The 20,577-nt window shown below is 37.5% G+C and overlaps 1 protein-coding gene across 3 annotated transcripts; it reads left to right on the forward strand.

The window, feature by feature from the left end:
• Positions 1 to 13,472: 13,472 nt before the first annotated feature.
• On the forward strand, positions 13,473 to 19,235 carry LOC135939569 (transcriptional repressor CTCFL-like). 3 transcript variants are annotated; one of them, XM_065484030.1, is made up of 13 exons: positions 13,473 to 13,587; positions 14,602 to 14,663; positions 14,723 to 14,815; positions 14,872 to 14,997; positions 15,052 to 15,209; positions 15,265 to 15,447; positions 15,872 to 16,291; positions 16,768 to 17,073; positions 17,129 to 17,269; positions 17,736 to 17,957; positions 18,091 to 18,337; positions 18,752 to 18,867; positions 18,933 to 19,235. In XM_065484030.1, exons 2-13 carry the CDS (start codon positions 14,633 to 14,635, stop codon positions 19,014 to 19,016), a joined length of 2,127 nt encoding a protein of 708 aa, XP_065340102.1. In that variant the 5' UTR covers positions 13,473 to 13,587; positions 14,602 to 14,632; the 3' UTR covers positions 19,017 to 19,235. The 3 variants fall into 3 exon arrangements, with proteins under 3 accessions (XP_065340102.1, XP_065340103.1, XP_065340104.1); XM_065484031.1 differs by having other exon boundaries at positions 13,521 to 13,583; XM_065484032.1 differs by having other exon boundaries at positions 13,530 to 13,587; positions 14,596 to 14,663.
• Positions 19,236 to 20,577: the final 1,342 nt, after the last annotated feature.

Below are 20,577 nucleotides of genomic sequence, written 5' to 3' on the forward strand. Positions count from 1 at the left end.
CCCTTCGTGCTTTACGTCCAGCTTTCGCTAAAAGCATGTTTTTGCACATGTGATTTTTAAATAGACTGAGGTAAAAATATATGTTGATCGTTGGAGTTCTGAAATTTACAAACACTTCAATCCAGTTTGGCATGCTTTTAAGGAAGATTGTTTTGGTTAAAAAAAATTATAATTCAGTAATTAAAATGGTTAAGTTCCCAACTATATTTACGAGGAAGCTTGACTTGTAATAAAAGTGTTCATAATTGAATTTTTATGATGGAATAAAAAATATACAACTCCTTACCAAAAGAGCTGAAATAGATCTCAATCACCAAAGAGATCAAAGTTATTTTTTTGCTGATTTAACTTTTTGTTTAGAAAATAAAACTCCACGCTTCTGTCAAGTCCATTCAAAATCAGCTACTTATTTAAGATTTCTCAGATTGAGCTCGAATTCTTTGACACGCCGACGATGGTCGACCAGAAATAATATGGAAATCAGCTTTGTATGACAATAGGCACGGGCTCACGAGACATGCTTGTCACAGGTTTCACTAACTAATTTATTCAAACATGTTTTTCGGTGTGAATCTCTGCCTTCATATGAATGTACCCTATGCAAAATGAAGATAAGTCTCTATCATTTCCTTGTCTGTAATAAAAACAAAATACGTCAATTGTTTACACTTTCCAATACACAAATTAATATATTTATTTGCGTATTGCGTGTTTTTTTTACAAAATTTTTGGGCCGGGCACAAATTGGCATACCTTGGTTGGAATGGTCTCATCACCCGCGCCAATGAGGACATCGGCAAGGTATTGACCAGTTAGGCCATGATAAAAAGTCAGCCCCAATATAGCGCCCTTAATGCACACACCCTTAATAAAGCCACCCCGTGCGCTCCGCTTTATTAGACCGTAGAGGGGAGCACGACTCTCTCGCGCGCGATAAAAAAGGTGGAAATGTAAAGAAACGGGTGAAAAACGGAACGAAAGTGCATGATAGCCTGGCCAATTTCACTCGAACCAATTCAGCTGCTAGTCTAATTAGCCGAGTGAGAGTCGGCTTTTTCATTTCGGTCTGTCTTTTTAATCAGCAGATGGTGTGGACAGATAATTTGGTGTGCGGGGTAAAACCGGCAAAACTGTAGGTGGCTCAATTGAGAAGCCTGTGGCCACTCACCAAAGTGTTATTAAATTTGGTGAGTTTTTTTTTTCAAAAAATATCTGCTTGAAGACTTCCAATCATTCAAACTTAAATACAAAGTTGAGTTTAAATTCAATTTGTTTTAAGTTTAAAATCTTAAACGCAAAATGTGAGTGATTTATGTCAATTTTGGAGTGTGATGCTTGTGGGTATAAAATTTATAAATCAAGACTGTTGAATTTAAAATATTTTGGTGGTAATAATGGTGCATAACTAATGATACAAATATGAAAAACGTGATCCAACTAAAGAACTAATTATGAAATGTTAAAATCTTGCTACAATTTTTGTGATTAGAACTTGAAGTCTTAAATTAAATTTGTCAGGAGTTTAGAAACAATAAATTTTAACATAATATTTTCAGTATGCAAATATATATCTTTTCTTAAAAAATCACCTTAATCAAAGGTAAACAAATGCAAAAGTCAGAGCTACCATTTTCATATTCGCAGCTACAATTAAATAAAAGAAAATGACGAGATAACAAGCAGATCAGTCAACTGCACGAGATTAATCGACATCCCCAACAGAGCTGGCGTCAAAAAGCAGGCGCGGCGAGTCGACGCACAAAAAGGAGAAGGAACGGGATAAAAGTGGCGGTCTAGTGACGGAATTAATTTTGTGAACAGTTGAACGCTTTACGAGAGGGCTAATGCTGCTCGGTAATTGGATTATTATTTGCCGAGGAGGCAATTTTGAAAATTAACTCTGCGCCACTTTCATCAGCAGCTAGGCCAGCCGCACTTTTTATTTTTACTGCCGCCGCGCGCGCGCTGCAGTTGCCTTCCCATGTTTTATAGACTTGTGTGCGCTCAAGACCACTACCGCGTGCGCGCATTATTTCCTATCTTTTCCTAGACATTATTGCAAATTTCTTTTTATCCCTGATCGCTCTACCAATATCGCAGAAATTTCAATTTTATTATAATTGAACAGTTGAGAAAATTGCTAAACCTCGCGTATGGTAAAAAATTAACATATTTTAAAATGTTATATGTTTTATACATTTTAAAGACTTAGCTCTTCTTGAGAGTGTTAAATCTAGATTTTCAAAATAGCAAATAGCCATGTCTGTCGGTGAAAGAATTAAGTTTAGTCTCGCTTTGTACACGAACTATGGTTCCAACCGATCATTTTGTAGAGAGCTGTTTCGGACTTACATAGCGAAAAATTTTAAGTAGAAAGTCCCAGAAAATAAAATAGAAGGCGCTGCACGTTTCAAAAAGTGCGGGAAACCAGGGAAATTTTCCGTTCTACTTAGATTTTCAGGTCCTGATCAAATTATCAACCTACCGGTTGTGCAGAAATAACCGAAAAGATCCTTGCAGATTTAAATTCAAAATTAAAGTTTGAAAAATACAATTAAAATTTTACTATTTTACGCACTTTGCCAATTTTACCATATTTCAACTTTCAATTCAGTGATACATCTTCTTAAAGAAGAATTAAGAAAAAAGCAAATTCAGTATTGGATTTTAGTTCTGCGAAATCTCATTTTCACGCGACGAATTGCTTTCCCAGAGCTATATGTGAGGAGGAAATGCGTCAGAAGGCTCCTTGCCGGAGCTCGCCCGTTTTCCATTAGAATAATTAAAGCGTTGGAATGATCGGCTTCGCTCACCCCTTCTAGAGTGATTTCCCGCTGATATGGATGCTGCATCATTTGATCTGCGGCATCATTTCCATTCCATCATTGCAATGTTTAATTACACTGCGTTTTTGTTGATCTTCGAATTGATTGTTGTAATTTCTCAGAAGGAATTATTGTGAAATTAATGGTAAGCTTTTCTTTATAATTGCCTTGGCAAGTTATTTCATAATAATTAAATACTCTTATCCTAACCTAATTTTGAGCAAACGTTTTAACTTGAATTGAGTCTAAAGCTATCAAAGTGAAAAACGCAATTATACCAAACATTTAATTTTTATTTAGTATAAATTAAGTTATATGCAGCTAATTTGTAAAATTGATTTTATAATGGCATTTTCTTAATACTAGCAATTCCTTTTAGAAATGGATTTAAAATCTTGTCTCATCTCATTGCATTTGAAAATTACATAAGTCATTTGTGTTTAAGGAATAAACAAAATTGTCACATTTAAGTTTCAATTGATGTATTGGAAAATAAGAAAGGTAATGTTTAGGTTAGTTTGGCACAGCATTTATACTTCTTATCGAACAAATATATTCACCATTTCAATACTCGATGACGATGACTTGAGTGTACACATCAGATTAGGTTATTTTTATTTAAAAAATAGTATGTACTTCCATAAAATTTATTTGCTGGATAAGTATTTCACTTATTTAAATTTGTGAATAATTATTTACAATCAGATGGGGTGCATCGAGGGAGAATTACATCCATTCACTACTACCAAGCTTAAAGGCCAAAATATGACTAAATATGATAACTCGCCTCGAAATTGTGAAGATTAAAACAAAATGGGCTTGTCCAGAGATTATTGACGCCTGCTAATTTTGACACAAAAAGTACATATCCATCTTAAATTAACTAACAATAGTTTTTCGGGAGATTCATCGTAATTTCAGTGCTTGTTGACCCTTATAAGATCAAGAAATTCATAGAATTTTCGATTCTGTTTCGCACATTTCAATAATTAAATTAATATACAATCAAAAATTTCAGCACATTTTTACTCATGTTTTTTTTTGTTTCAAATTTAAATTAATTAAGTTCAAACACTGTTTGATGATAGAGTTTGTTTTGCTACATCAATTATTAATCAATGTTGACTTGGAGTTTGCATCATACAAAATACGAGAAACACTGAAAAGCGGCTTGCAAGTTACAGCCAGTCCGCCACTTTACTAATAATTAATCACTCAATTAGCCAAGAAAGAGAACAAACCAGCCGCAGAGTATATGTGCACGTATATTTATGCCGCGCGGCCCGTGGCGCGGGATCTACGTACACACGTGCAATAATTATGCATTCGAGGTCGGTCTGGGCAAACACTCTACCTAATTACCAGCCGGCCAAATTAAAAACAAACTGCACACCACGGCTCCACTCAATTTCAGCCCTCTGCCGAGAGAATTTTATCGAAAAATGTTCGGTCGGCGGTGCCAAAATATGCTTATCGCGGGAGACACAGTGTGAATAAGAGAGAAAAATATCAACTCACGAAGGAGAAAAGCCGCGTGTGGTCGTGGTGCGAGAGTTATTTTCGTCAGTTTTGTTGGGCGCGAGATGTCACTTGGTATAATCATTTTTATATATTTCGCCCGCCGCGCGCGTCTGTCTACATGAATTCAGACTCGCATGGCCGTGTTCCAAATGCCCGAAAAAGTGAGCGAGCCCGCCCGGCGACATTCGTTTTTTTTTCATAATGCTCTCGCGCCGTGTTTAACTTTGCTCTCTAGGAATTCACTACAGTGAAATTACAGTGGACCCTTTTCGAACGTCGTCATCGTTGGAAGAAAACCGTGTAATTGTTAAGTGATGTACATTTTTAACCAAAGACCAAAAAATTAAACAACACACAAGAATTTCAAAATGAAGCTCTAGAATTCCAAATTATTTTTTAAATACACTTGTAGTTTTAAGAAGTTAAAGAAATAAATTAGTATGTGTTTTAGAAAGACTGCCGCAGTATTGAAAAAAATCAAAAATTGACCCAGCACTGGAATTAGGAATTACTATTTTCTCTGCATGATTGTTTTAAATGTACTAGCGCAATCTTGAAAAATCTATGGCTTCATCTGAAGCTTTTATACTTTCTATTTTAGCATCTCAAAACTCTCACAAAAACATTCTAAAAACATAACTATTTTTCCAATTGATTAAACGCTGATTTGTTTGCTATTATTTGTGTTTAAGGGGATGTATTGGATCTTATTTATCTGCTATTTTGGACCAGGAAGTTTTCACACACCGGCTGCGGTAATGCAGAGAGGGAATCGCTATTCTGCATTTTTGCTTTTGCCGGTGAACTAAAAACCTTTATACATATGCCTGAGTGCTGGAGTCAATTTAGAATACATGGGTCTAACTTTCGTAGATTGCCGCAGGAGCAGGCTGAATTCTGAATTAATCTCAAGTGACGAATGAAGAAGAGTGCGTATTACGACCTCAACTTTTGTACGTCTCAAGAATTTCTGGTTTGAGTGGAGGAAGCGTCAGATCATAAAGTCTGAGGATCAGGAAAGTAGATTTTGATAAGCAAAATAGATTTAAGAGAGGAAACAAATGGGAAATAAAATAATATCATGAAATTACGAGTATATCACACCTTTAATTTAGCTGCGATATTCAATGGGTTTGACTATTAGTGTTTATTATAAAATGGTGAGTAAAGTTCACCATTATAGAGGGGGCGGCCTTTAATGTTATTTTGTGTTGGATCCTACGCTGAATAACTCATTGCTTAAAATTGAAGCACACATTTTTGTAATTTATGGGTACAAAATTCTCAATTTTTATACTTGAACCTTTACTGAATTTTATTGCACACAGTACTCACTGTCAGCAGAGTCATAAACTGTGATCCATGCTAAATTTTGCTTGTGTCCGCTGAGATTGGATGGTCCCCCTGTTACATGTGATCGCTGGCAATATGTATGTATATGTGAGTGAGTGAATTGGTATGATGGATGGTCCAGAATCGATGATGAAACATCCGTGTACATATTATAACACAGCGCGACGGCTTCCCAACACATGCACATACAACTCAAAAGCTGGGTCTATATATATGTATAATTACATGGATATTTATGTAAAGCCGCGAGCTGGTGTGGGCTCGAACAAATGATAATTTAATTGCCAATATGAGTGTGCTATATTTTTGACGGAGTGCGTGCCCGCGTATGTGTGCACGATGATTAATGGGCTGCCTCCTGTTTAAAATAGGTGGAACAATGAGCCTGACAGGCCATTGAATTTGCCAAAGTGTTTTATAAGACGTGGCTGGCTTGGCGCCTCCACTTGTACTCTGTCATTTTTATAATTGATGACGACGCTCAGCCGCGTGTACCTCTGCGTCTGCTTGGCGTAATGTGTGCGTTTGCAAGACTTGTTAAACAATGACTAACACAAGTTCAATAATAAAGAGAGACATAAATTTTTTTATAGATGGAATTTTATTCAATTCTTATTTTAAAAATTGAGAAATAACATAATAATCTAGGTCACAGACGTCAAGGTGGCAAATTAAATTTTGCAGCTTAGTTCGATTGGAAAAAAATGACGCAGCTGCTCGTAATCCAGCTTAAGTTCGGATCCACTTAAGATTGTCTGGATAGAAGCACTTTTTGACTTTCTAGAAATTGTTCTAGTGTGCCTTTTGAGATTATTTTTGTTTTATCGTGTTAAGCAGAATTTATGAGGGCTGAGAGTTTTAGAATTTTGATACCGGTTTTTTTATTTAATAATTAAGACCATTTTAACTATTTTTTGGTGCAACTTAGTCGGTTCTAGGCTGTTTCCAAGGTTTCCGAGTACTATTAATCACAAGCTTTTGACAAAAATACTAGGTCATTATCCAAAACAATTAATTTTGGTTGAAGTAAATTCTTCATATCATTATAAAATTTTTATCCTTTGCATAAACGAAAATCAATACAGTTGAATTGTTTTGGACGGTATGAATGTTTAAAGCAGTCGCGTGTGAGACCCTACATTGTGAGGCTGATGCGAAGCCACAACAGCTGCTGTCAGTTATTTTCCGACCGGTATATATGCAATAAAGAGTGTATCTGACGGGTTAATTGAGTGGCAAGAGTACTTGTCCACTCAATTTCCACGACGTCAATCAAATCTGGCGGTCCACTATTTTTCCCACTGAAATCTGTAGCCCCTTGACGCTGGTCGTTTAGGCAACTGGCATGACTCTCAGGCCGATACGGCTGCATAAATCTCAAAATCCTGCAATTTTCCGGCGCTGGAGCAAGAAAAATCAGCTACTCCCTTTTCTTCTGCTTCTGCACAGCGGGTGGATGATAAATAATTCAGCTCTCTGTCGCTCCTCCATTCAAGAGACAAATTCAGAGCTCCATATTTTCGAGAAAATACCTAAGGGAGTGGTAAACAAGTAGAGCAACTGCATGCTGGACTGGGACACTTCTATAAAGTTAATTGAATAAAAATGCATCAGCACCAGTTCAGCTATTCTTTTTTATCTGAATACTGGAGCAGCTAGGTTACTTGCCGAGATTAAATTCCTGCTTATTTTTAGGGTTGTGGATTTAAGTCGACCGATTATATTTCTCTGGACGCCAAATGATACACACAAAATCTCCAGATTTTCTACTGCCCAGATTAAACACGTGAGCGGGATGTCAAAATTTTCAAATATCCTCGAGTGGTCTCATATTTCAAAAATACTGTGGATCATCCTTTTTTATTTTCCAGGAACCACGTTTATAAGAAAAATCTAGAATTTTTACCGGACTTCAAATTTTTGTTTAAAAATTTTTATTTTTTTTCTCAGTAAAGAAAAATCAATAAAATTTTGGAACTTTGCCTACCTAAGCCGTTTTTAGTTTTAAAAACGATAAACACAAAAATAAATTTGAATTTTAATAAAAAAATGTCTCGTACCTTTATTTTTTGTGTATCATCTGTTTTCCATTTTTTTATTCGCAGATTATTTACCGTCGAGTTAGGCCCGAACTTTTGTGTGGTTTTTTAAATGGTTTCTAAGCATTTTTTCGCTGAAAATAAAGGAAACCATTTGAATGTGACATCTTAGCTCTTTTTTGAAGTGGAAAACGATTTGCAACCCTCGAAATTTTAAAAAGTGTGAAATAAAATAGTTTAAAACGGTTTGAATTGGCTTCAACACGGTATAAATTTCCCAACCCTCGTCTTGCTTCTTCTCCTCGCGCGACACAATATCTTTTACGGCCTGGGATAAAAGAATAGCGTGTCCCGCGCGACATGGGCGTTGCATTAAAAGTGCAGTGCAAATAAAATTCATTGCTAATAGATCTTAGAGGAAGCGGCCGTTATTTCGCTGCGTGGGCTAATAAGATAAGAGAGGGTAAAAAGTTGCCCGAGACTCGAGACTGTTGTTGAGTCAGGCAACTGGCGATTGCGCGGATGATGTATTGTTGCGGGCAACACTCGATGCGTTTGGCTAAGTGAATTTTGCTCCCCGCGGAGAGGCTGTGACTCCCGAGAGACTGCATCCGTCTTCATATTTCACCATCCACCGCGCGCATCTCGGCTGAAAAGCAGCACATTTTTCCCGGCCGCAGGCGCTGAAAATCTAATTTTCAGCCAAAGTAGAAAGTTCAAGCGCGTAGAATTTGTGAATGCACACACTCACAACACACACAAGCTCGGTGATAAGAGTCGCGCAATAATGGCGCCGCGGTGCCAAAGTTCACAAATTCAGCGCTCGATCAAAAAGTTTGTGCATTTATTCGTTTGCTGTCTATTTATTTCTCACACGTGCAAAATAGAATCAGGAATTGGTGCCGGCTAAAGTTGAGAGTTGCTGGCAAACTTTGAAACCCGATACATTATTCCATTACTGCGCCCGGTACTCGAGGGAAATGCGCGCAATTGAATGAAAATTCCTCTGCGGTTATAAAACTGATCAATCAAACGATGCAACACGCATTCAATTTCAATGGTTTCGACGCAAACCTAGACTCATTTGACAAAAATAAATTTAATTAATACATCAGCTGTGCTCAAATTTTTTATGGAATATCACGTTCAACGTTCAGAATTGGAGTCAGATAAATATATATTTTGTCAAATACTTTTTAAAAAAAGAATCTAGCATCGATAATTCAGGGAAATAAATTTCACTATTAATTAACCATTTTTTTGTATAATCGAATCGATTAAAGGATGTGCATGCATAATAAGTAGAGATTGAAATTTCTGAAATCAGAGTTTTGTTGGAATTTTTAGAAACTGCATCCACTTAAGTAAACACGCTCTGGAGGAAGAGAGCGGTCAATACATTAAATTTGGAACGTCATCACAGCTCAGGGTGGCAATTAAAGATAAGGAATGCGTCAATTTTTGACTCTGGTGACGTAAAAATATGGCCGCTCTCTGGTGAATAACGCGGCGGCCGATTCCAAAACTTCCAACGGCTATCTGACTTTCAGATCTAATTTTTAGCTTTATATTAATATCAAAATATTTTTTTGACATCCATGTCCTTTAAAGCCTTGGCCATCGTGTTGCAATCAAATTTAAAACCAAAACCAAATGTTTCAGTAAGAGCTACTGGAATATAAAACATGAGAATTAATTGATTTAGATAAAAATCGCAAAGGAAATCAATCAAATTCATATCATATCTGTTCTAAGCGGCCTAGTTTGTGCATTTTCAATTAACCGTCTGTGTGTTTATACCCCTGAAGCGCAGGGAATGAATTGCCATCCACCTTTGCAGCGGGCGCATTTAATAAATTTTGAAAGGGTTACTGCCTTAACTTATTTATCTAGCAGATGAGTTATTAAATGAAGGCATGGCAGGCAAACATACATACAGTGAGCGAGCTTGCGGTCTGCATGTCGATTACACGGGGATAAGCCAATTTGTGGTCGGCGCGCGGAAAACATCAAAAGCGGCTACGTTTGATGCAACTGCTCTCTCGGTGTGTGTATGTTTGCGCACGCGGCCAAAAATTATCATCAGGGTTGGGAATTTTAGATGGTTTACACGACAAAATATTGTTAGATATTTTCACCTTTGAAAATGAGTTATATGTGGTCAAATTCAAATGGTTTTACTAAAAATTTCAATTTTTGATGCCAAAAAGACATTTTTGGGCTCGAAAGACAGTGTTAAGTTTGGCTATGTAAAGTCTTATAATTTCGTGATTTATGCTCATGAGGTGTTTATGTATATTAAGAACTGACGCCCGTAAATATATTACGTCGTTCGACTTAAATTCCCAACCCCAATATTATTATCTAGTGCTAGTGCAGCAGGAGGAGCGCAGCAGTCAAAGCGAGCAACCTGGCCGGGTCAGCAAACCTAAATAAGCCAACTTTGATGACATACATATTATTGTGCCCGTTTAGGCGATGAAACAGAACCGACCGACTCACCTGCTGGGCTCGCTGCTTTAATTGAATACCTCTGACCGCGCAGAAACAACTGTATAGACATGTGTATATGCAAGTGCTTAATCACTTGCATGAGTCTCGGTGTATAATATGTGTCGGAGCACAGCCGCCGCCGCTTCGTGTATTATACATATTAATTTACGTGCGCGGTCTAGCCGCACACACATTAATGGACTCCGCAGCTGGAGAGTTCATCATTTACAAGACTGGATTGTCAAGATGTGGATTTAACTCAAGAAATAGTTTTAGATGAAAATTCCATTTAAAGGAAAGATTATTTTTTGACCGTTTAGACGGGTGCGTGTAAAGCAATGTTGTTTATGTATTTTTCAAGGCCATTTGCTTATTATTTTACCTTTTTTTCTAGAAAATATTTTGTTTTCATCATTTTTAGTAAAAATAACGCATTCACATTCTAATAAAATTTTCCAAATCCAAGATGTTATTAAATCTGCTTAAAATGAAAAAATAAATAATTTAAATTTAGTATTATTATACAAACGTCCATGTCTGCTTCTGATAAAAAAACGGATAAACCATTAACGACGGTTCTGGTGAAATAAAATCTTTCGCAGAGCTTAATGACACTTAAAAAGCGAAGAAAATATTCTGTGGCCGCTATGATTAAATTCAGACAATCAAACGCCCTCTTCAAATGGTCGCTTTTCACGGAGACGTTGATTTCATTACACAAAAATTTTCAACAGCTTTTGTTTTTTTTCTAATATTAACTCGTGGAACTCGAAAATTTGTCGTTTTATTGTCATGGCAGAGAAACAAGCGGCTATTTCACTGATATGGCAGTTGACAAAATAAATAAAATGTTGAATGTTTAGAATCCGACTACTCATCTTATAATTGGTTATCCAACAAATTATTTTGTGCCAAGATTCAAATGTTATTGAAATAATCGAAATTATAGAATAAATTTGTTAGAAGCTTAAATCGAATCCCTCATTAAATCAAAGTTAACAAGTTTTTCATAGCTATCCATTCAATCAATATGCACGTTAAACGCTTTTGAGAGTGAAAAATTGACAGCTTTATCAGATATGTTATTGAGACAGAAAACACATGCATCGATTTGCGCACAGATTGAGCGACAGTTTTGCGGTGGTTGTTTGCGAGTGAAAGGCGCGTCACTTCACCCTGCTTTGTTGTCTGGCTCAGCTGCGATTGAAATACACCTGTCGAAACTGTCAATCACTCTAAACGCGAAATAAAGACCGAGCTCTATTATTAACGCACTTTTTTAGCGTGATCCCACGCTCACACAATGCCATCGAAATAATACCCGCAAACTGCCAATTATTTCTGCTTGAGCAACGGGGCTAATTGTGTTTTGCGTAAATGGAGTCAACAACGAGATACTGCTTAGCGGTTGATAATATGTATTTTGTTAATAATCAGGAATATGTTTCAATCATCGTTTAAATTTCAGGTCAAATAAAAGAATTTAACATTTTATTTTTCAGGGTGCCTTAAGTGCAACAGTTGCTTGTTATTTATTTCCACTCTTAAAATGATAAATAAATAACATGTTTTAATCATCGAAAAATGGCCGGGTTTTATAGAAAATTTGCAATGTTCAATATATTTAAAAAAAACATACCCACCGGATTCTTTGTGAAATAAATCGTAAATAAACGAGCTTCAAAATGCGTTAAAAACGTTAATAAGCTTAAAAATTAACTCATGAGATTTGTGCTTATTTGAAATTTGTGCCTCATGCTAGTCATGCTTGATTCCGTTAATTCTGTGGCGTGATAAAAATAAAATTAACCCGTTTGTTTGTGTTTCATCAGCCGCAAAACACGAATGCAATCGGGTTGACGGCTCCACGAGCGAGCTCAGGTGAATTCTGCAAATGCAAATATTTATTTATTCATGTACTGACGGATGCCCAGAGTAATTTATCATACGCGGCGGCGGCACCGACTCCGTACGCATTGCACACACAGGCGGCGCGCTAGCTCAGTCGATAAATCGAATCAATTATTTCACCTAGGGGAAATCATGCGAGCACGAAACAAAAATCATCCCAGGGACCCGGTGTGTGTGCGTTTTGGCAATCCACCTTTAGCTGGTGCCCGCCGCGTGCAGCGAAAACACACAAAAGAGCCGGTGCGCGCACGCTTATCAATATTGGCCGAATTTATTAATAAAACATGCTTGCTGCTGCTGCTGCGCGATGAATTGCCGGCTGGGGAGAAAAACTGAATTGCATATTCTCCGGCTTTTCTTCAGCGCAAGATCATCATGGGCTCGCAACTGCTTTTGCTGAATATTAAAGCTTAATATGAGCCAAGGTTATTATCTTAATAAAAACAAGATTCTCATGAATTTTCTTATTTAAAATGTTGATTTAGCAAGGGGTTAAATAGTTCCAAAAATTGTTTGATTTATAGCCTCGGAAAATAATGGATTGATTTGTCAAAATGAAAGATAATTTTTAAAATATTTTTAAGCACATAAACTTGTTTTGAAAGTTTTTTCAACTGTTCCATTTTGAAATTCGAGTTGGAAAATAAATAATTTTTTACATTTTTTCGGACATAATACAAAACTTAATTTAAGAAGATTAATTAGAATAAAACTATCAACGATATTTCTCAATAGTTCATCCTAATATAAATTGTTATTGTTGATTGTAGGTGATCAAAGGATGTTTTTGTATGTAGTGCATATCAAAATATATTAAATTAAAATGCTGCTCTAATTCCTTCAATAACAGAAAATATTTTTCTCTTTTCCCTTAACATCATTTTATCAATAGGACTATGGTACTACTTACATTATTATTTCTTAAAATTAGGCTGAGCCAACAATTGAATCGTTATAATTGTGGTTTTAAATTCAAATCAAAATCCTCTAGAGAAACATCTGATGGTCGAATTCATTAGAGCTGCATGTGCGCCTGTTACATCCAAAGACGATACCCGCTCGACAGAGCTGTAAATCTGGTAGCCTATGTAGACAAGCGCGAAGCCCCCGCCGTTCTTGTAATACCAATATAATCCATTTTCATTGTAGGCTTATTATCTTTTTCTAAACAACGCCTGTTTTTTTCTTAAACCCTTTAAATAAGAAGAAGAGCAAAGTGAATTTTTATTTTAAAAAAATGGAAGAAAAATCATCAATAATACGTCATATTTTAGGAAGCTTTTTCGAATGCAACGGTGTCAGTTTTTTCCCGTTATGTTGGCATATGCGCGGTGCCGTGCAGCCCGTCTCTGCGCATGTGTAGCGGCTGGCCGACGCGAGTGCGTCGCTTCGATCGCCATATTCATCAACGCCACCAAGCGTGCGGAATTTGGAGTTATCAGTTAGTAAGTTTTGAATAGGAAATTTCAGCCCTAATTCGATTTTTTTCGCCCTAACTTCAAGCTCACTAATTAGTGCATGTCTTCACGTACGGTTTGGCATCGGTCTGGGGGGCCGAATCGGGCTAAAAACGGTCGAATTCGGGCTTGAAATGCAGGCGGCGCTAGGGTCGGCCGGAGAGGGCGTCCATCTTGCCGACAGCGCCAGCCGTGCCGATTTACAGAATTCACCCAAATAATGCCCCCTGTGCCCGAATCGCAAACCACTCAATTCTCTATTTCATGCCGACAGATCGCGTGCCGCCCCCGGGGGCCGGCCGAGACCCACGAGGGCCCCATTTCTCGGCCAAACCCGTATTTGCGTTTTGGCCGTTGATTTTAACGGCGTTGATGCACGCGAGAAAGGTCGTCAGGGCTTGGCTCAGGTTGAGCCACCTCCGACACTTTTTCCCTCCCTTTTTGCCGCCCCCTCATCCTCCGCTGGCACCCTGGGCCCTGACCCCGAAAAAATGCTCTAATTTGGTCCCTCTATGCTTATTGTTTCGGCAAGATGGCGGAACACCGAAAGGATAATCGGAGGCGGGATGGGGGCTGCTTTGTATAAACTGCCCCAACATGATTCCCTTAATAAATTGGTCGTTCATATTTGAATGTAGAGAAGAGAAATTGAGGTTTCAACGTGGCTCAGTTTTCTTCATGAGCGTTTTTCTCCTGGGTGGGTTGAAATTTATGATTATTACACAGCAACATTTTTGGCGGGAGGGAGGGGTTAACCACATATTTTGAATTTTAACGTCTGCACCTGCAAGCCTGGAGAGTAAACACAAGTGTTAATTTAATTCCACAACTCTTTGCATCCCTCTCTCAGGGGTTTTGGGTTGGAATTTTGAGTTAAACTTTATTTTCCAATGAATGGCTAACAGTGGTTAGTGATGTGTTAAATCAACACACAAATGAATAAATATAATATTGCTTTATTATTCCATTGAGTTGCTAAAATAATTTTCTTTTCAGTTTCAGGTAATTTATGATTGATTTACACTGCTAAATCATGAGTGCTGAAGTAGTGAAGAAAAAAGATGGTAAGCTATTCCTATTCAGACTTGGACATATGTAATTAAATAAGAATTAAACAACTTAGTCGCTGACACCAATGTCAAACTTGAAGGCCAAGATGGTGAGACGATTACAGAAATACAAAACTATCTGGAAACGTTCAACAAAGAGATCCAAGGTAAAAAACGGAATTATTGTTTCAGCCTGGAGGTTGTAATCTTATTTTCCTTCTAGATGGATCTCAAGTGAATGCCCAAGCTGCGACAGAAGGAGGCTTTTTTATAGACCAGTCTGGCACTAGCCACTATTTTTACACTTCCGCCAATGGAGAGCAGCAGCAGGTCATGACCGTCGTTGCTGGTGAGGATGACCTGCCGAAAAATTAGTATTTTTCCTAATTAATATTTTATGCAGCTGACGGAGATGATGGCCAGGGAGAAAGCATTGCCATATCGATTCCTGCCAGCATGGGTGAGGAATGCGCCGAAGCGTCGTCGGGCGAGGCGACTTATATTACAATGCCCAGGGCTGATGGCCAGGATGGCACCATCGCCATGGAAGCCACAGACGACGTATGATAATCAAGCTGTGGTTTGATGTTCAGCTTTCCATTTGTCTTGATTGCAGGTTATTCTCAATGCTGGCGACGGGTATCAAACAGTGACCATTGTTCCAAGTGAAACTGGCACTGGTGAGGTCAGTTATGTGCTGATTGTTCAGCAACCTGAGGATGGCAAGGACAAGGATGGCGACGATGCGAATTTGAGCAACGTCTATGACTTTGATGAAGGAGAGGAAGGAGCTCCTCCGGTTAGTGTTTTGAAGTGATTTTAAAATTTTCAGGTATTATTTGGGAAATGCTTAGATGGAATTCCTCTGGAAATTACCCAAGCATTTTAATAATACCAGATTGGAAATAACTGATGATTTTCTTAGCTTTACACAAAAGTGGGATATTTGATCTCACCTTGTTTTAAGGGAATTTGTTAGTTTACTATTTTCAAAATATTTTATTTTTCAAGTACAGAGGTGTAGATCTGGCGAATATTCCTTTGTCATTTTCATATTTTAATTTTAGCAAATAATACTATTGAAAAGAAACACAATTTTTGATTAAAAATTGATTCACAGTTTTCTACGATCAAAATACTTGCTGTTGTATAGGTCATATCTGTCATAAAATATTTTTACGCTGTCTTTTGATGTGTAATCAACGTTATTATTGCCCTTCCAGGAGTCTGGAGATGAGGAGGACAAGGCAAAGATCATCAAGATCGTGCCAAAGAAGAGCCAGACAGTGACTCAGGCACACATGTGCAACTACTGCAACTACACGAGTCCAAAGCGCTACCTGCTGTCCAGACACATGAAGTCGCACTCTGAGGAACGGCCGCACAAGTGCAGCGTGTGCGAGCGCGGCTTCAAGACACTGGCCTCGCTGCAGAACCACGTCAACACGCACACAGGTACCAAGCCGCACCGGTGCAAGTTCTGCGACAGTGCCTTCACCACCTCTGGTGAACTGGTCAGACACGTCAGGTACAAACACACGCACGAGAAGCCGCACCACTGCACTGAATGCGACTACTCCAGCGTGGAGCTCAGCAAGCTCAAGCGCCACATGCGCTGCCACACTGGAGAGAGACCCTATCAGGTAATGTGACTGATTTTTCAGCTTTATAAATGTACTTTTTTCAGGGTTGCCAAATACCTTCTGTAATTTTTATAAAACTATGCAGTGCACTGGATTTTTAATATTCAAAGGCTCTTTGTAGCTTGTGTATATTTTTATTTTGTATTTCTCTTTGATCTCAACTTGATACGGGAGTAGTGATAGAAATTTAGTGCATAATCCATTTTCATCTAGCTTCATGAAGGTTTTTGTTATAAATTTGATTTTAATTTCAGAAAGTATTAGGGTTTTCCTAGGTACTTAAATTTCATTCAAACTAACGGGGAAATGCAATTTAAACTCTGAAACTAAGAATGTTCCTTAATTTAAAAGTATCCTCCTGCCTGTAAAACTATTGAATCGATAATTTTTAATTACGTTTATTGCTATCTTGAAATTTTCTGTAGTCTTCTTATTGATTTTTTTACTAAATTTTGGTGCAATCCTCATGATTATAGTGTCCGCATTGCACATACGCCAGTCCCGATACCTTCAAGCTGAAGCGACATCTGCGGATACACACAGGTGAAAAGCCATACGAGTGCGACGTGTGCCACGCCCGCTTCACGCAGAGCAACAGCCTGAAGGCGCACAGGCTGATCCACACGGCTGGCGACAAGCCCATCTTCCAGTGCGAGCTGTGTCCGACAACGTGCGGCCGCAAAACCGACCTCAGAATCCACGTTCAAAAGCTGCACACCTCGGACAAGCCTCTCAAGTGCAAGCGCTGTGGAAAGTCCTATCCTGACAGATATTCGTTTAAGGCGAGTCAATCATGATTGAATCTTGGAATGTTTGAATAATTGATTTAAACTGTAGGTCCACAACAAGACCCATGAGGGTGAAAAGTGCTTTAAGTGCGACTTGTGTCCGTACGCTTCTATCTCTCAAAGACATCTCGAGTCTCACATGCTGATCCACACTGACCAGAAGCCCTTCCAATGTGATCAATGCGATCAGGTAAAATAATTTATCATCATCTTGCTTGTTACTTGTTTGAATGAGAGTGGTACAGGATTAAGGCAAAAATTTGTTTCAGTAAAATTTAAACTTAAAATTTTTAATAAATAGTGACTCTAGCCTTTAAGCTGCTCTTTTCAAGAATAATTTTGGGAAATTTCTGTAGTTAGGTAAGAACCGGACATTTTTCTTAAAAAAGCCCATTTAAAGGTATAATTTAAAACAGGCAAAATTTTGTCAATGACATTATATCTTTTATCAAGATAAAACTATTCATTTATTTTATGTAATTCAATTGATTTTTGTTATTTCAAGCTCGGATTTTTCTGTGTTTTATCTTAAAAAATAATTAATTATACAATTTCTCAGCCAATACAATATCTACATTGTTAAAATTTCTTACTTTTCTGGCGTTTTTTCTTAATATTAACGTAACAGTATATTGCAAAATACTTTTCTATTTCAGGCTTTCCGTCAAAAGCAGTTGCTGAAACGCCACCAGAACCTGTACCACAACCCCAACTACGTGCCACCAACCCCCAAAGAAAAGACGCACGAGTGTCCCGAGTGTGGGCGAGCGTTCCGTCACAAAGGAAACCTTATCAGGCACATGGCCGTCCACGACCCTGAGTCTTCGGCTCAAGAGAAAGCGCTCGCCCTCAAGCTTGGCAGACAAAAGAAAATCCAGGTAACTTGGTTACTTCCGTAGCTAATTTTCTTAAAAGCACGCTTAAATCTTCCAATTTGCGCTCCTCAAAAAGCTTATTTTCTACTCTACAAATTACTTTATATCAATCAATCCCATTACTTTTTTGTTTTAGATTATTGACGGTCAGCAAGTGGAAGTGATGCCAGCTGACGAGACAGACGAGGAGGAAGAGGAAGATGAAGATGGTGAAATGATGGCAGTGGAGGGACAGGACGGCCAGCAGTATGTGGTGCTGGAGGTGATCCAGCTGCAGGACGGAAATGACACCACCATGGCGGTGGTCCCTGATGACATTGTTGTTTCTGGCACCGATGGAACTGAAGCCGTGACCGCCATCGAAAGCGCCGATGGAGCGTCAGGTAATTTGAATTAATTTATTTAAATTTTTGAATGAACAAGTTAGCAGTAATTTTGATGATGTTTGATGTGTAGTCTCTATCTGGCTAAGTGTCTTTTTTGTATGACACTTAATGTAAAAAAAATCCTTACAGCTTTAAGATTTTTCAATACTGTTCCTCATTCAAAATTTACAAAGCTTACAAAGAAAATTTCAAATTTTTCCTGAATGTAGATAATGAGCCACTGATGGTCAATTTGTCTCATGAAAAGCTGTCTATGAATTAAATTTCACATAGATTGAGAAAAAACTGTTTTTAAATCAATTTTGAAAGTTTTGGTCATTTTTAACCAAGTCCTATAAATTGCTGTATCGAAATATATGTTTGCAAGTGAACCAAAATAATTAAAATAACCAAATAAATTTAAATTTTTAGGCGAAACCAGAATCATTCAAACTTTGAAAACAAGAAAGTTGACCAGGAGAGACGCGCAAGCGATCAAAAAGAAGCTTGAGGCCCAGAAGGATATGGAGAATTGCTTTGGATTTGATGTGAGTTCCTCCTCCCATTCATCACTCATTCATATTAAAAAACTAATAATAATTATTTTGCTCAGGATGACGAAGATGACGAGGAAGGAGCGTCGAGTGAAATCGAGTCCAAGGAGTCGCTGAAACTTCTGGAGACCATCAATGAATAAATACAAAGACATCTCATCAGTTTCAAGGTGTAATCTTTTATCATTGCTTAGTGGTAGATGTAAGCGATCTCTTTTGTAAAAAGTCTTCTCGAGGATGATTTTGGTGTGATCACACTTTTTGTTCCGACTTGAAACAGCAATGTTAGATTTTAAATTCATTATTCACCTGTAAATGTACACTTCTTGAAATGTCACAATAAATTTTATCAACTGCAGCAACTTTTGCATATAATTAGAGCAAAATAAACCCTGCAATAAGTTTTGGGATATCAAATATCAACAGTTTTTTTTTAATTGACATCAAAATTTTCAACCAACAGAAATAGTAGTGTGAAATACATACAAATCTGACGTAAAATTTCCCTAATTTCTAGTGATATCTCTTTCATTATTTAAGATATTTTCTTGGTAGTTAAAATCTTTTTTATAATAAATTTTAAAGAAAAATGACTTTAAATAAACGTTTCAAGGTTTTTGATAAATATCTTTTCATCGCTTCAACCTATTTTGCTCCCCTTAATTTTTTTTTATCCATTTTCTCTGACTGAGGGCTACATATTTAGGCTTCATTGGTGGAAAAATTCATCCGCAGAACTTGGACAGTTTTTTGTAGTCATTTGGCGCAGCAGAATAAATTGGTATAAGTACACCATAATTATATGACAAAGCTAAAATATATTTTTAAGAAAAGGAAAAATAGCTCTGAGTAAGGTGTAAGGTGCACATTCACCGAGCGCCTTCAGTTTAAGGGTGCTCAGGAACGAAGTTTTTGGCGTTTCCTGAACTCCCTGATAGCTTCCAAAGGTGCGGACTGCACATAATTAGCTGTTGAATAAAGCTGTTGAATTGGCCGTTCCAACAGTGTGCAGATCTGGCAATTCTAAACAATACAGACAGAGCCCAACAGGCGTCAATAAAATTGGAATCTAATGCTTATCGATGGCTTCCCTGCTCGGATGGTATTTTCTGCAACCACCATAGCATGTTCCTCAGGTCACAATCAATTGTTCGTGCAATTTTTGTTGTCTCAAAAATTCACCTGAACTAAAAATTACCATTTTTCAACCTTTACCCATCTGTATCTCGAAAACAAACATTGCGCACTATCTTGAAAATTTCTACGCACGCCAAGCACTTTAAAATTTCCTTATTTAATAGTTAAAATAATTAAATATCAATTTCAAAAGTTTATTTCAATTTAAATAATTTGAAAACTTGGTTTTATTTCAATGTAGGCTGTAATCGGGTATCTTTTAATGTTGAGTTTAAATATTATCTTTATAACTCGAGATATATTTTGTTTTGGAACACTGATTGGTCCGTTTCTCTTGATTTCACCCCGATTTCTCGGTACAGGGTGATTAAATTTTTGTCTGGTTGACTCGGTAATTTCGAAACCACAACACCATCCAAACAGCATTTTAAAAAATCATAATGATAGCTCACGTGAAAATTAAAAAAAAATGATTGAATGTGATCACAGTTTCATTATTAGCATTCATCTTGCACGATAAAATTTCCACTCCACAGAGCATGACGCATGCACGCTGGGAAAAATCGA

The sequence above is a fragment of the Cloeon dipterum genome, chromosome 3 (assembly GCF_949628265.1).
Source record: "Cloeon dipterum chromosome 3, ieCloDipt1.1, whole genome shotgun sequence".
Taxonomy (NCBI): Eukaryota; Metazoa; Arthropoda; class Insecta; order Ephemeroptera; family Baetidae; genus Cloeon; species Cloeon dipterum.

Bases quoted from the DNA above. Each gene is read 5' to 3' on its own strand.
- LOC135939569 (XM_065484030.1), top strand. From the start codon at position 14,633: ATGAGTGCTGAAGTAGTGAAGAAAAAAGATG. The intron at 17,074-17,128 runs GCGAGTCAATCA...TTTAAACTGTAG, and splicing joins CTGACAGATATTCGTTTAAG to GTCCACAACAAGACCCATGA. The intron at 18,338-18,751 runs GTAATTTGAATT...TTAAATTTTTAG, and splicing joins AAGCGCCGATGGAGCGTCAG to GCGAAACCAGAATCATTCAA.